This window comes from Sinocyclocheilus grahami, unplaced genomic scaffold (genome assembly GCF_001515645.1).
Source record: "Sinocyclocheilus grahami isolate Dianchi unplaced genomic scaffold, SAMN03320097.WGS_v1.1 scaffold313.1, whole genome shotgun sequence".
NCBI classification, from domain to species: Eukaryota; Metazoa; Chordata; class Actinopteri; order Cypriniformes; family Cyprinidae; genus Sinocyclocheilus; species Sinocyclocheilus grahami.
Genome location: NW_015505492.1, coordinates 1,953,420 through 1,970,967, shown reverse-complemented (window position 1 = coordinate 1,970,967; position 17,548 = coordinate 1,953,420). Strand labels below are relative to the sequence as shown.

At 36.5% G+C, this 17,548-nt stretch overlaps 1 protein-coding gene across 1 annotated transcript; it reads right to left on the bottom strand.

The window, feature by feature from the left end:
- Positions 1-1,144: 1,144 nt before the first annotated feature.
- inpp5f (inositol polyphosphate-5-phosphatase F) lies at positions 1,145-14,456 on the bottom strand. Its single transcript, XM_016294092.1, has 11 exons — positions 13,946-14,456; positions 11,158-11,238; positions 9,876-10,012; positions 8,954-9,082; positions 8,568-8,753; positions 7,579-7,637; positions 4,501-4,572; positions 4,329-4,402; positions 4,112-4,240; positions 3,841-3,927; positions 1,145-3,289 (listed from the first exon to the last, which is right to left on the bottom strand). The coding sequence occupies exons 1-11, from the start codon at positions 14,040-14,042 to the stop codon at positions 2,169-2,171; spliced, it is 2,172 nt and encodes a 723-aa protein (XP_016149578.1). The 5' UTR covers positions 14,043-14,456; the 3' UTR covers positions 1,145-2,168.
- Positions 14,457-17,548: the final 3,092 nt, after the last annotated feature.

The window sequence follows — 17,548 nt, the reverse complement described above, 5'->3', positions numbered from 1 at the left end:
TGTGACAAATTGCAAGATGTTCAGGGAACAACCACAAAGGACAGCACAATTCATACATAACCAAAAACAATCTACCCCACCTCCAAAAACAAGAGGAATGTTTGTCAAGATCCTCAGCATAAACCTCTGCCAAAGAAGAACATTTCAAGTTCAAAGCAAAGTACAGAGTGCAGTCCAGTGCATGCCATCTTAAATAGTAAAAACAGTATTCCGATTACCACCAAAACTACTGCGCATGTATTTATCACTGTTGCATAACAGCCACTGTATATTAAAACTAAGACGGTTCCAATCTCGGAAGCTTATCAAAATCACGTACCAGCTCCAGGAATGTCAAGAACATTGTGTAACCCACTGCCTTGCACAGCACTATGCTACAGTACATGAGAGAGAAAGACGAGTAAGAAATGACGTGTGAGAAACAAATCTCATGGTGGGTTTGAAAGCTAACTGTGGCCCAAAGAACCGATAAACCAGCTCTAAAAGCCAATATAATGTTCTCAATGATGTTCACGTGAGATCACAGTGTCTTATTCAGATCTTTTGATATTATTTAGTCCATAAGACATTGAACTATTTCAGCGTCTCTTGATACACAAAGATCAATCCCACAGGAGCTGCACTTAAACAACAATTAATGCATAATTAAACTAGGATCCACTGGATATCACCCAGTAAGGCTTGATTTTTTTTTTTCCCCAAATCTATAATATATGGGGTAAGGCTTCAAAAGATGATCTAATTCACTTCTCGATTTTGAACCAAATGACCTTCAAGCCAAAGCGAATCTAAAGACGTGGCATAGATACTATAGACAGAAATAAATGTAAACCGAATGAAACCCGATTTATAGGTAGACTTGTCAAAAACATGTATTTAGCAATTTGATAAGGCTTGCTCTTAAACTAGGATCCACTGGATATCACCCAGTAAGGCTTGATTTTTTTTTTTTTCCCAAATCTATAATATATGGGGTAAGGCTTCAAAAGACGATCTAATTCACTTCTCGATTTTGAACCAAATGACCTTCAAGCCAAAGCGAATCTAAAGACGTGGCATAGATACTATAGACAGAAATAAATGTAAACCGAATGAAACCCGATTTATAGGTAGACGTGTCAAAAACATGTATTTAGCAATTTGATAAGGCTTGCTCTTGCCATTTAATGAGTGCAAAATGTTGATTATCATGGGTATCTTGCATCAGACCTGTGTCAAATACCAGTCAAGTGTCATTATATATGCATACGGAGGTCCAGCAACTGCAAATAATTAATTTGAGGTTTTTGCAGGTACTCGAAAACCAGTCATATCTGCATATGATATGAACATCCAACAATGTACAAGCAGAGCATTTGAAGATATCAGCAGACCACTGTTACATTATCCCATCACATACAACTGAAAAATAAGACATAGATGTAAAATTTTAAGACAAGCCTTGCTCAAAATAAACTTGACAGTAAATAGTTGTTTGAGTTGTCTGCTAATGCTATGAAACGAACGTTTTGTTTGACAGAATTTAGTTGCATGATTGGATCAACAGGGGCGTCTTGTTTCCATCAGCTATGATTATAAACTTAAGAGCATGTAAATATAATTCTCTGTCTATAAACTTCTTAATTGGAGAGTTCTAAAGGAAACTGCTACAGTACTTACAATACTTTTTACAGTTGAATAATATAATTTGACCATAGATCTTACACAACTACTCTGGTCCTATTTTGGTATAGTTTTATGACAAACACCACATCAAAGATATTCATATAACTGTACGGTCTGGTTGTCTAACGTGAAATATTAAGCCGCCCACTGATAGATATTCCAATTGGGAAAGGTTTTAGTTACAGCTACGACAGCCAGTGAATTTCACTGCACAAATGGGGTCACATGACATATCTAGGTCTTGGGTCTCGACATGCAATAAAACTTGCCTGTCGTAATCTACTTAAGAGTTACTTCTTAACATGCAAACCAGCAATATAGAAATGTTTAGGATTCGACTTGGTCGAGTTAATCGTACTACTTCCTACTCAACACTGGCTGTAAACTTTGGTTCAGTTAACTGGAGGGAAAACCAGGAGTGTGGCTTGACTTTTGTGAGCTTATGCTACCGTTACTGTACTGGAAGTCACGATCTAACGCTAAAAATACATCCACTAAGCACGCTATATCTGAATGATCCTGGTCTGGCACTGTGTAAACATTGCTCGCAATTCGTTCTCTTGGGTTTCGTTGACAGCATCTGGTTCTGGGCTTTTCTGTACTTTTGCTACAGCAAAGTTGATGCCTTGGGTAAGTCCAGCTTGGGTTAAACTAGCCACCTGCACCATGGAGCTCCTGATCTTCGCGAAGGGCGACACAACCCGGCTTCCATTGCTGTCTGCAGGGGAGGGTCCTGTGACACCTTCCAGGCTCTTTTGTGACCCGCATGATGTGGCGGAGCCTGCAGCCTGAACAGTCAGAAGATTTGCCCCATGGATGGAGGACTCTACCTCAAGCTGGGATGGGCGAGGAAGCTGCTGTTGGGAATGAGAAGACCCCAGCTTTGCGTCTGGAGCTGAGGGGGCTTGAGGCGCTTGCGGTTTGGGTGCTGGTGCCACTTCCTCGAACACCTCTATTGGTTTGATCTTGGCATCCTGGACAAATTGGTGGCAGTAAGCATCAATAGGTGTCCCGAAGTCAATCAGAATGGCTTCCTCTGCCACCGAGGCAGACCCAGGAGACTGGCCATCCGGGCCAACTGACAAGCTATCTGCTGTCTTGTCATCACAGCCTGTGATTCGGATGGCAGAGGGCACAGCAAGCTCGACGCTGCCAATCGACTGCGAGCGACTGCCAAGTCGTGGTGCAGATGCTACAATTCCACAGCTAGGAAGCACATAGTCCACATTTTCCCGAGAGCCTGAGCAAGGCTGCTCGTCAGAGTTGTATGAATCAGAATCAGAGGAAATCTCCTCTGAATGTTCGTCATTAAGGTCTTTCAGGGCTGCTGAACCCGTATTGCCATCATGAGTCTCTAAACTGCTGTCTGATTTCCAGAGGTTCATATGCAAATTTGGCTTGAGGAAGTTCACTTTTACCTCAGGCTTTGAGAAGGTCCCTAGTTTCCCCAAGGGCTTGAAGTTTCCAATGTTGACGTTAGTCTTTGTCTGCTTCACTTTCTGGTTTAGTGTTGAAAACTTGTTCAAAAGGAAACTTTTGCCTTGAGCCAAACCAGACCCAAGGACTTGGTCCACGGCTTTCCCTTGTATTCCCATTATATCCTCATGCGGTTTGCTGTGTCTCCTGAAACAAAGCAATTAAAGCAAGATTAATCAAGAATTAACAATTCAGCACAATTTGGCTTTGTTCAAAAAGGCAGAAAAAAACAACAGATTTGACTGAAATTGGTTTAGTTTTTTGTAGTCTTAACATGAAAAAAAAACATTAAATCAGAAGTTCACAAGCCTGGTCCAAACCACCTTCATGAAAGAATTTGATTTTTGTTAATGTGTCTCAGGCTAATTGATCAGATCGAGTTTCATGTTTTTTCATTCGTTAATTACTGTGAAGCAGGTTTAAACACCCAACACTAAACTGTCACAGGAACCTACACAAGTTTGTGTCCAATGTGGAAATGCTAGCAAAAAATTGCAGGAATGCTCATATCCAGCCACATATAATTTTTTTTATACAACAGTGAAAAAAAAAAAAATTAAGATGAAAAAATCAAATTTAGAAAACAGATTTAAGACCAAAATCCCCTGCAGTGTGAGCAAAGCCTTTGTGTCCTTAGTAAATCAGGTAAACACCATCTCCTAGAAGAAGCTCACAAAAGTTTTTTTTTTCCTTTTACCTTCTCTAGTTTCTTCTCAACAACCTGGACATCAAGCCCCATAGCTTGCTTTGTAATACGAAGCATTTCCGCAATGCACTGGAGTGTGTCTGAAATGCAAACAATCCAACAAGTGCAGAGGAAAGGATAAATTATTTAACACAAACACAAAACCCTGCATCAGCATACAGACAGCCAAGTTATATCTTTTACCAACTTAACCCATAATGTCAATCACTGAATTACACAATACAGAACTAGAGGCACAACAAATCATGGTATCCCTGTACAAACCTTTTCCATCATCTTCTGGATTTCGTGTGACAGCCCTCAGCGTATGGAAGTAACCACTCATCTCCCCGTTCTTATAGTGCAGCCGCATGCAGCAGTATTTAGGCTTTCCGAAAAGAGTCGGTTCTGGACCTAAAAAGACCAACATTGGTGATATCACAGAACATTTTATTTATTAGGACAAAAATTACACCCACAAGTCTTATCTACAAGCTCTTACCAATTTCGATCTTTTCAAGTCCTTCTAAACTTAGTCTCTGATACTGGTTGACTTTGTCCGCCTCCTCATCATAGCTAAATAGCAACAGCAAAGTGGAGTGGCATTACTAAACCAATGCCAAGAAAAAGGATTTCTTATTTTAAAAACAAACATTGGGAGAAATTGCACTTACTAGGCCACATAATATGCACAGTTGGACAACAGCAGAAGAACATCAACATCTTTGTGAGTGGCATCTATAAGACTATAAGAGGAAAAAGGTCAACATCTTGAAAGAGAGGCCCATAAATAGTACCATTAAACACTAGGCATACAGGAAAAAGAGAAACAATGGACAATGCCTTGCAAAATGCATGAAATTTTACTAGAATTCGACTCGGACCATAATATATCATGCTTATTTGAGTATATCTTGTGTGAAAATTACCTCAAATAAGCATTACATATGGACAGAGTTAACCTTGTGTAATTTACAAAGACTTAAGATGATTCCAACCCAATCAGTAACAGTTTTCAGGCATCTGTCACCATGACCTACCACCAAAAAATTCTCAAAAGAATGGAGGAAATATGGCTCCCTCACCCAAACAATTATTATATAACCAAACAAGAAAAAAAAACAATATGTACAAATACCTCTGAGCCACTGACAATAAACTGTAGGAGGAAGAGTAAACTAACAATATAAATTTTTTAATCAAGCTTTATAATAGATCTTTAATAATACATCTCTAGCATTATTACCTTAGTTTTATTGTAATATTTTTTTTTATCTTATTGTAATTAATTTTATTCTTAAATTCTAATAAATATTTCCAAATAAAGGGAAAAAAGAAAAGAAGATTACACAATTAAGGTACTGTTAACATAGAATGCATTTTTGCATTCCACTGTGCTGCCTTGCTTTAAAAAAAAAGCAATTCAAGACCCTGTTCTTTTCATTCCCCAGACCGATGTCTTACATTTTTTTAACACAAAAACGCATTCTGTCTGATGGGGGAAAAAAACAGTGCTGAATTACTAAAAACTCTGTAATACTGAGGAAATTATATCTAATGCTTCTGTTATGGCTGTTATAGTTAATGGCTTGACAAATGCAATTAATTATGTTTAATTCAAGTTATTTGCTTAGACCATAAACATTCATTTTGACATTCTGACATAATTCCGTTTTGTATCTGACTGGAACATTGCAATTTATTACAGAATTATTGCTTACGCCACCATTCAAAAGTTTATGGTCAAACATTTTTTTTATCTATCTATTTTTATTCAGCAAGGACACATTCAATTGGTCAAAATTGACAGTAAAGACATTTATAATGCTACAAAAGGAATCAATTTCAAAAGCATTTCCACATAAATATTATTGTTTTACAGTTTTTTTTCTTTAGCACCAAATCAACATAGAATGATTTCCGAAGGATCATGTGACACAAAAGACTGTTTTGTTTGTTTGTTTGCATTTTATTCCATGCCAGCTTCTGTGGCTATTTTCATGGAAAGAGAAATTGATGGCTAAATTATATCAGGTTTTTACTATTTATTTTCATTTAAAAACTCTAAAACTATATTTGGCTTATCTCTGTTAAAAATCTCTTCAAAACAGTTAACTGAATTTAAAAAAAAAATTCTCACAGGGTTAAAACCAGCACAATCTAATAAAACATGTTTCAGGGTTAAAGGGTTTTGGCAAAGAGAACATGTTGGAGGATCTTCTCCTAGTATTAAAAACTTGTGTGTCATGACCTATTCTACAGTGGGTATAAACAACCTGGACTGTCTTTCCCAAAAGCATCATAAGCTTAAGTACATCGTAGACCCATTGAAACCAATGGAGCTATGATCAATTTAGGATTACGATGCTTTTGGGAAAAGCAGCCCTGGTCCCATCAGTTTCCAACATTGGGGCTAATTTCATGGAGTTTATTCATTGGATATAGATCCCACTCTGTTTGCCAGTTGTTATTAACATAGGAACAAATTATAGGTTTTAAATCCATAGGAGGTACTGTACAAATTTGGAGGTCTACCGATAATGCTTCTTTTGCAGCAGAGTCTGCTTCCTTATTTCCTTCGATTCCACAGTGCCCAGGCACCCAACAAAACCAGATATTACAATTATGATCCTCTAGTTCCAGCAGTTTGTAAAAAATCATAAGTGTTGGGTGATCATTTTTAAGGGATAACATTGCTTGAAGATAAGAGAATTAAAAAAAAAAAAAATTCTCTCTTTATGTAGTCTTTATGTAGTCCAAAGCCAAAATTATAGCATTTGCTATATTTGGGGGAAGACTGGAGTTATAGATGCTGAAATCTCAGCTTTAAAATGCAATGCAATAAATTAAATTTTGAGATATATTAAAATAGAAAAATTGTAATAATGTTTTACAATATTACTGTTATTACTGTATTTTTGATCAAATAAATGCAGCCTTGGTGAGCATAAAAAGACCTCAATTTAGTGTCATTATATATTATACATTATAATTTCACTTTGAATGTCATCCAAACAAGCCAGTAATTACACATGTGTAGTCTAAAGGAACGGAATACATTAACAATAGAGAAAAGTGTGCGATTAATCATGTTTAAACATTTTAATTGATTAACAGCTCTACTTTTTATACTACTTTAAAAGATATTAGGATTTCACTCAATGAAATTGTTATATTTAAACGTTTAGGCCAGAGAATGTAAAAGAAAATTTGTAAAAAATCGTGTAATTACAATTCTGAGGAAAAAGGGTAATACTTTATTTTAAGGTGTCCTTGTTACACGTTACATGTACTTACTATTATAATAACAATAAATTATGTAGAATTACATGCAAGTAACCCTAAGCCAAACCCTAATCATATAGTAAGTACATGTAGTTAATTAATATTACTCAGTACTTAAATATGTAATTACACTGTAACAAGGACACCTTAAAAAGTGTAACCGAAAAAAGTTAGAATTATGATTGCAATTACTTTTTTTGTTTTTTACTCCACGGCAGAAAAAAAACAAAAAACGGTTGCGATATCTAAACTCGTGACCTGCAATTATGAGTTTATATTTGCAATTTTGAGGGGGAAAAAAGCCAGAATCGTGAAGTATTCACTCCCATTCGCAAGGAAATAGTTAGAATTGTGATATAAAAAGACACAATTACATTTTTACGTTGGCAAAAACAAGATTTCATAGGTTTGCATATTCAAATATTTACAAATAAAAATTCAGGAAAATTTGAGAAAAACAGTTTTGCACCTGCAAGTCAATGAGGTCTTTGATCATGTGCTTGTTCCAGAAGAATCTATCATCCACCTAAAAGGAAAAAAATATTATGTGGATCAGTATTCTGTGTGTTTGTCAGATGGTATGTGTAAATGTCTGTTTTATGGTCTTTTTATTAGAACATACAGAGAAACGGGAAGTGGGATTGGAAAATTATAAAATTTTTAATACTGGTGAACCAGTGTTATTTTAGTATTATTTACAGGCTATTATAGTATTTTTTAATATTTAAAATGTGCTTTTATTTTTATATTTTCAGTTTTCATTTCAATTTAAGGTTAAGTTTTGTTGTCATTTTTATTAATTTGTTTTAAAATATTTATGTTTTATTTCGGTTTTAGTCATTTCAGTATATCAGTGTAATTTTTCATCTAATATTTATATGTATAGTTTATTTCAGCTTTATTTCTATTAACAAAACAATTTTAATAGTTTTAGTTTTAATTAACAATAACAACACTGTGGTGACTCACTCCCTACCCCTTCTTTCATTCTGTCTTTGTTCATCGTTTTAATTTAGCTGCATCTTCAGAAATAACAGATACTAATTTATTAGTACTTGACTATTTATCCAGGAAGTGTCAAAAGACAATGATCTATTCTTTAAAAAATGAGAAATGAAGCTTGGCTATAAATGTATTTCTGCATCCTGTATGTGTGGGACGAGTGTAAAAGAGTGAGCCTCATCGTCACTCAAATAAACCCAATGGTTTATTGATCTCTAAGGTATTTACATAACTGTCACCAATTTAAATAATAACAGACATTTAAAATCTATTATTATTCTTAAGTCATTCTTTAGTCATTCATTCTTAATCTGTTGCTTACTGAAAAATGGAAGTTAATAAACGTCTAATAACTCAATTTAAATTGCAACCTTAAACCACAACCTTAAAAACTCTCACTGCATACATGTAGGCCTAATTTTAATATATGTAATACAATAACACAGCTTCTCACCTTTTTCCACAAGGGCTGATCTGACTTGCCTAACTCTCCCTGTCGCTGGACTGTATTGGTGAGGTCATAGGTCAGACTATAGTAAAATGAATCCGAGTCCATGAATATCTTATAGAGCTCATCAAGCAACCGCCTCTCCAGACGTTCCTTCTCTTTATTCTCTTTGACCTGAAAGGCAGGGGAATACTGGATGGGAGTGAACAAACAAAATGAGGTTAAAGAGACAATACTAAGTTAAAAAGATGTCAATTTATGGAGAAATCAGGAGGTTCTGTTTTTACATCAACCATACTAACATGTCAAAGTACTAACGGATTAAGTAAAACGGGTAGTTAGTCTCAAAATGATTGGTATTGATATCAATGATTTCAAAACAACCCATCAACCTTTTTCTTGATGGGAACAGCAACATTAGATTTGATCTGACTCAGGGTCTTCAACAGGAACTTGGACTCATCCGGTGACTGGGTGATTTTCTCTGGTTTGTCGATTCCAAAATGATGCTTTTTGCAGAGCTGAAAGTGAATGAGAGCAAAAGAATATTTGACCATTTTGTTAATGCTAACTATCTGCTGTCATTACTAACAAAGCTAAATAGTTCAATTTGTACCTAGGTGACAAATCTACAACCATCTCTGTTTCCCTGCTCAAAGTCCATCTGAAAAAAGCTGCTACATTAATTCCTGTAATTAAAACCGAAAGGGTGCCAAGATGTGCACTAAGACTAGCCTGATGCTGATGCCAGAGCAAATTCATGTGCCCATAAAACAGAAAGAACAGCTCAAATCAAACTACACAGACAGGCTGCTATCCCAATGTAATAGAGGGCATTCAAGAGAGAATGCGCGCCAGGAGAATGAATTACAGTGACCTCTGACTGTTTCACTTACATGGTTAAACATCTCCTCTCAATCCCAGAGGCTCTGCTGAGAGACTGACTTCTTAGAAACATCATGCTTCCTCTGGAACCCCTTAGAAACACACACCACTACTCTTGCACTAATTGTACGTCAACCATTTACCACCCAAGAGGGCTGAAATACCTAAAGTCTTGGCCTAAGTGTCAACTGGGCGCACTAACAAGTTGGGGATTTGGGAAGAAGTTCAGTATCAGGATCCAATAAATTAATATCTACCAACTAGGATAAAGACGAGAAATAACTGTTGAAATGTTAGAGGAACACATCTTTATGATGAAATGTAATGGTAAATGTACCTAAGTTCATTATTATAAGTTTTGTCTTCTATACCAGGTTTAATCAAATCCAGCATGGAGAACATTTGAACAAAACTGTCAGCATTAATCACCTCTAATTCCAGATCCTGTGGTTCATCCTCTGAGAGTGGAATGACTACAATCTTAGTGATCTTGTAGACTTTATGGTCTCCTGGCAACTGGCCCACCAATGCTTTCTGGCGAATCAGAATCAGGCCCAGAGGAAGATCTGCCCAAAGGGGGGGGGGTCATGAGTACAGAGTTCCACACCTCATTTTCCTGCTCTATCCGGCATGATTCATTCCTATGGCAAACATTCTCATAACAATGACTTCAAAGACATTTGCATTGAGGCGTGATGTAGTCATACTTTCACTGACACGATAATGTAAATCAATAGATAAAAGCGCACCATGCAGGAGGCAACTCGAAGATATTTGGGTGGAAAATTCAATGAGAACAGCCTGGGCTCTTTGTAGGAACGGTGCAAGGAAATATCAGGTTTGCCCATTGGATTAGGTTACAACATAAAGCATGTACAATATGTAGCAAACTCATGTGGCTCATTTATCTGTGCAGTTTGCTCTGAAAGACTGCAACCAAGCATGAAAAGTCAACCAATTATTTTATCCATCAATAACAGTACAAAATGCACCATGCATATAGACATCAGCGAGGGTTTCTCTGAAAAAGGAAGAGAGACCAACATTATAATAACATTATTCATATAAAGTGAACCTGTTAACAACGGACAGAAGTTGACTTCTCATATCAGCCTCTGAGTGGTGAAATGAAAGTATGATGCATGCCATCATTTCACTTCTGTGGAAAAAAAAATCCCTCAAGACCTTCCTTTTTAATGTAGTGAAAAGCATTTGTTTAGTTAACTGGTCTGTATGGAAATAGTTGTCTTTGAGGATCATTTATGAATCCACAATATTTTTTGAATGAGGTACGCTGTAAATGCCATGGCATGTAAATATGTCAATCATTCAACGCCACCGTATTTAACCTGCTAAAGCTACATCATTACAGCTGAGCAACAAATCACTGAAAGACATTTAGCAATAATAAAACAATAAGAAACCAAATTAAGCTGACATTTCTGATGCTGGAGCTGCCTTTCATTATGTTAATCATTATGAGTCTCTGGTACCCAGTTTCTTCCTGCTACAAAGTGAATTACAGTAAAAACAAATGGGAGCAATTGTATCTTTTATTAAATCAATTAAATATGAACGGTATTTTAGCAGTAAAAACATTAGACGTCTGTTTTAGTCCAAGAGTCACCAAATTTATTGCAAACATTACAGTGTAATATAGTATTCTCATCCTTTATACAGTAAATATGCTAGGTCTGATGATTAGACTTACCGGCATGAAGCTGTATTTTTCCAATAATACCTTCTACAAGGCCCAGACAGACAGGATTCCATGCTAGCAGCAGGTCGGTTGCTGAAAGGAGAATAAAAATGCTGAAAAAATTAAAACTTTATTGCATATTTATTATTTTAACACACACATTTGTATTTGTTTTTTCAGTACTGCATCTGGGACAGAAGAACTATCAGAGCTTCATTTGACTTTCTAAGGTTATGTGGCTGCTCACAATTAATCGCAAAAAACTTTCCAAAGCATATCTGAACCAGGTTCCTTACAATGCCGACTGCTGACTTCAGTCACCAACTTGCTGAGTAGCTCCTCTTAAAAGCTGATTGATTGGCATCACCTGCAATGTTAGGAGTGATGCACACGGTCTGAAATGTCATGTACAAAGACAGCATTTTTTGTGGAGCGTCTGGGAATATGGTAGCTTTATGGCTCCTACGATCATCTGACAAATTCAGCTTGGAAGCAGATTCTCTCTGTATTTTTACCGCTGTCCTGCACTCAACCATCAGATGTTCACAGCCTGATGATAGATGGGTGGGAGCTGGATGAGCTGCATCATGAAGTTGCCAAAAACCCTCCATAATGACCATGAGTTTGGTACTGGGGATCATTCCAGTCTGAGAGAAGATCTACTAACTAGGCCATGAAAAGCTGGTACATCCATGGAGTTGAATTATGTCTTGGTACAAGGAAATGACTTAATGTGAGCTAACACCAAATATTAAGAATTTCTGTAATTACAATTTGTAAATACATCAATGTGATCTTACATGTGTCTCTAATAGAAGTTCGAAGTGGATACCCTTTAATTTGACATTAAGGAAGTGTGCCTTTGGATTATAGATAGATTTGTGTCTTGCAAACACACAGCTGTTCACTTCACAAGCCATTAATTGATGGACTGGAGTCGTTTGGATTACTTGCGGATTATTGTGATGTTATGTCAGATGTCCGGACTCTCATTCTGGCATCACCCAAAATTTTCATTTTTGTTTGAACTATTCTTTAATCTGACACACTAAACAAACACGGACTGAATAATAAGCACAGAAGTAAGTACTATAGTGGTATAACCTCACCCAGCCACGCTGGCAACTGTGGCATCATGATGCATATTATTAGGAATTCATTCAAAAGAACCGAGACTGTATGCATCATGCATACAGTGGAAACCCTTATCCAGTTAAATAATGGAACAGCACTGCAACCTAAACCCGATCAGCCTGGCTGCACGCACGTGGGTAAAAACAGCTAGAACTCATCCAAATCTTCACAGGCTGCAGTTTCCCTGACACTCTGAGAGACGGACTACCTGCCCATCTAGATCTAGACTTGACAAGAAATAAAAGTGGTGTGGATAGGTAAATATTTTAAAGGTTGGATAACAAAAGTGTAACAAAAGTTGCTGTGTGAGTGTAAAACACCAGTCATGGTTGAGCATGCAAATCTTTTGGTTTAAAAAAAAAACTAAATGAATATATACAAGACACATTTAAATAATTTCTGGTAAAATGCACACATGCATTCAATACACAGGAGAAATGTCAAAATTGTGTTGGTGCCTAGTAAATTAATGCTTTAACGCCTGGGCAGAAAATTTTCATTTGACTATCTACTGTGCCTGCGTTTTCTCTCCAGACGAACAGTCACATGTCTGACCCTTACTTTAACCATCACCATTTAACTGTGTAACTATATAGGCCTAATTCCCCTGTGCGACATCTAACAGCAATAGCACTGGCCAGCATATTTATAAATACAACAACGATGGACATTTAAATATTTATTTACTACTGACATTTCATATCTGTTTAATTAAGGTCATTTGGCTGTCATTTGTAAGCCCTATAAACTGATTAAATAATATTATTATTCACAGATTTATAGCCTTCACCATTGGGACAGCGTAATGGCAAACTGGGCCCAAAGGTTATCACAATATCAAACAGATATAAATTTTGCTGCAAAAATAAACAAAATATATATTATAAAACATACTATATAAATATGTGCATTTTTATGGTATTGTTTCACTCCAAAGTGAAAATTCTGTCATCGTTTACTCACCCTCATGTTGTATGACTTTTTTCCTCGGAACAAGAAAGGAGATGTTGGGCAGAATTTTAGAGAATAAAAGACTTTCACTAATCACTTTCATTATGTGGAAAAAACGATGAAATGGACGTAGTCATAACGGAGTCTGACAGAGCCTAGCATTCAGACATCTCCTGAGGAAAGTCAGTCATACAGATTTGGAAAAACATGCCGAGTAAATAATGACAGAATTCTCATTTTTATGAGAAATATCCATTTAAGATTCTCATGCTGACATCTAAACGCCCTTGACCAAAACATACAAACCCTCAAACCCCAAAAGATGTCGTAAGAAAAGGGGATTTAGGCAAGACATCCGACCAAAACATCATCTGATTTGTGCACTGACACGCATGTCATGCAAGCGCCGCTGCTTTGAAAGTAGAGCAATGAAAACACAACAACTGGGCATCTTTCAGACAGCTGCCTCGCTCGACAAATATGAAACTGACATTTTTATCTCTTGAACGTCTATACAACTTCACAATGATTCTGAAGAGCCAACTTCTCCTGAAAGGAGCATAAATCCCTCATTTTACCTCTGTTTTGGAACAGCGTATCGTGTCAGTCATCTATTATGCACGAGAAATGGCAACAATGTAGACAGTGAAAACGGAAACATTGAAACACATGTACACTGTATAAGAAAGTGATGGAGTTACAATGCAAGCATTACCCGGTCTCATGGCCATAGATCCATCCTTCCTGCTGCACCACAGCGCGTTATCTCCGCTCTGGAGAATATAATGATCTTTAGCTTGAAACAGCTCCATGTTCACCAAAACATACGAGCTTCCCGACACCACACCGCTGGATTTGTTCCCGATCCGAGAAACGAGGAAATGAAGCAGCTCGTTTTTCGTCCACTGGCTATCCCAATAGACGCCAGCTAACCTGCTAGCTGTGTACTTGTGTAAACGTTTATAATAATCTGATAAAGCATCGTGTCTCTATGTCAGCTACTGGCCGATCATCGAAAATGAATCGGCGGTGCATTTAATGTGAGTTTAATAAGGGCGATACTGTGGTTCGGAAATGTGCCGGTCCGTCTAATATTTTCCACTGAGGGGAGCAGCAGTGACTGATACAATTTCCTCCAGTTATACACACACGTGACTTCCTCCGTCACGCCGAACTGTGACTGAGATGCCCCACCTGCAGTACTTGTTTTGATGTATTGTTTTATGTTAGATCGTTACTTTGCAATTCTATTTTGGAGACACTTATATAAACGATGACCTGTTTCTATAATATAATACTGATGAATACTGTTGTAAAAGTTGCCATTATTCTAGATAAATTAGTTATGTGGGTCTAAATAAGTTAAAATAATGAATCACCCTGTTGAAAAAACCAGCATATGCTGGTTAGGTATGTTTTGACGCTGGGATGCTGGTTTATGCTGGCCCTTTGCTGGTTTATGCTGGTCCTTTTGCTGGTTTATGCTGGTCCTTTTGCTGGTTTATGCTGGTCCTTTTGCTGGTTTATGCTGGTCCTTTTGCTGGTTTATGCTGGTCCTTTTGCTGGTTTATGCTGGTCCTTTTGCTGGTTTATGCTGGTCCTTTTGCTGGTTTATGCTGGTCCTTTTGCTGGTTTATGCTGGTCCTTTTGCTGGTTTATGCTGGTCCTTTTGCTGGTTTATGCTGGTCCTTTTGCTGGTTTATGCTGGTCCTTTTGCTGGTTTATGCTGGTCCTTTTGCTGGTTTATGCTGGTCCTTTTGCTGGTTTATGCTGGTCCTTTTGCTGGTTTATGCTGGTCCTTTGCCAGCACATGACCAGCATAAACCAGCAAAGGACCAGCTTAAACCAGCATCCCAGCGTCAAAACATACCTAACCAGCATATGCTGGTTTTTTCAACAGGGCAGTATGTCGAGCAGTGTGCAAAATTAATTGTGTTCTTTAGTATCATTATTGGGCAACAAATGATTGAATGAATGAAAGTTCCAACTCAAACTGTAGCTAAATCTTGAGGGCCTTGGAGCACAGACTTAAGTTTAGTGTCCAATTAAAGACCACACTTGGCAGATTATTACTTTAGTGAAAAAAGTATAAAAAGCGAAACTGTAGTGTTAAATAAAAGTGAGTTATAGAAGTTTAAGTTTACTGTTATGAAATGTAAAATGCACAAAAATACTATTTTCAAATTGTATATGAAAATATAAACTTTGAAAATCAAAGCCAATACAGCTAAACAAGTTGTGTTCCAAATTTGAGGTTGATATCACAAAAAAAAGTTTTTTTTTTCATAATGTTTTTTGTGTTCACATAGCAAATGCCAAAACCTTTGCCAAGTTTCGTGCCATTTCAGTGAAGTAAAAAAAATACAGGCCCTAACTAACTTTTGAAATGTTGGGAAAAACTCTCTGGAAAACACTCTGTTTTTGGTGATTTGGTGGCTGATTCGTATGAAATTGTACAATCTCATCTGCACGTTTTTCCTACTTTTATACCACTCATTGGCGGGCTGGCGCCATACATGTCAGGCCCTAAAAAATACTTTTTTAGTGAACATTTTAATGTGCACCCCCAGGATTTGTAGTGTGCCTCTCTGGCTACCCCTTTAAAAATTTCCTGGAGGTGCCACTTGCCCCATTGATGGTAAGGTTTGAGATGGGATGGACCTTAAAACATAATTTTTTTTCTAAAAACGGAATGTTTCCATAATATTCATAACATACAAATTCATATGAAATAACCACATAGTAAAATAGTCAAATTTTCTCATGAAATCTGCTTGAAACCAAAATGTAGACCTTATAAACATGCTTTTATAAGACCACCAACCTTTTTGTTTTGACTTTCTTTTTTTATTAATATATTAATAGTAATATAATATAGATTATATTAATTTATATTCTTTGAAACAATCCTAAAATGACTGGAGAGACAGTAGTCAGTGAAGCATTGTTCGCTGTCTGACTGGTAAAGATGTATCTGGCAGTAGGCGTCTTTCCACAACGCCTTTGTACATTACAGACTTTGAAGCCTATCCTAAAAGGAATTAAATGCTATCTAGATGTAATATTATCCTCAATTGTTTACATAATGCCGTGGTCTCATTTTAGTTTTTAAGAAACTTTTCTTCTGCAAATATGCCCAATGGGACTCAATTTTTTACTCTCATTATTCTTTTCTTGACTTTTCTAAGATGAATAGCTCACCTTTTTACTCACTGATTCAGGCTGACCTACATAGCTATACCTCTTTTTTATAACTGGGATTTGTAATTTGTTTGTAAATATTGTTGTTTATTAAAAACAGATGATATTACATTATTTTTATTTTTTATGCTGACAAAGTCTTAATACTGTAAACACTGTAGAATAATATCTTATAAGACATTGGATGGTCCAAGCAGTAGTTATCTTGTTTGTTTCTTCATAAAATGTGTACATTTTCGAAGAAAAAAAAAAAAAGTATGCAACTTCATGTAAGCAAAGTGCTTTATTATATTGTATTTGCAGTCATGCTTATGTCACCATATCATGTCGACATTTTAACAAACTGCAAATAACCAAGCTGTGAACACTTAACATTGCATACTATTTCACAAAACAGACTTAGAAACTGGTTTTGTTCGCAGTATTAGTACGATATCAGTCAAGAGTCAGTAACAGGTCATTAAGATAAAAAAAAGTCTCACAACAGTCATGTGAGACATAGCACTTTGTTTTAAACTGAACTGAGCTGACACATTATACAAAGTCATTTTTGGTACACTAATTTCTAGTCACTTAGAGCAAGTGTTTAAGTTGCCTTCCTCAAGGGCACAATGTTAATAAAATGGGATGATTTTGGTACCTTTCGAGTTCATAGATCACCATAACTTTGGACTGAACCTGGCTGCTTTAACAAACCAGCACCTTAATCATAAGGCGACCATATATTCAGCAAGTTTTTTTAGATTCAACATTTGAACATTCTTAAGTGAACATTCTTAATACTGGAAATGTTGATTTTGGCACAGAAAAAATAGAATAAAAATATATTATCATTTGTATCACTGTCATTCAACAAATAAGAATACTAACAAGCATTCAAACATCATAGGGAATTCTGGCAGCAAAGCTCACTTTCAACAATGAATTATTCTCCTGCATGATGTTCAAATGGTTATATATTTAAAAGGCCATGTCAACTGTTTTGATTCTTATCTGTTCTTGAATTTCTTTAGATCGGGCATAATCTGTTGCTATTTAAGCATGCTTCACTTTGTCAGACAGGTTCTATTTAAGAACCGATTTCTTGATTCAACAGGTCTGGCAGTAATCAGGCCTG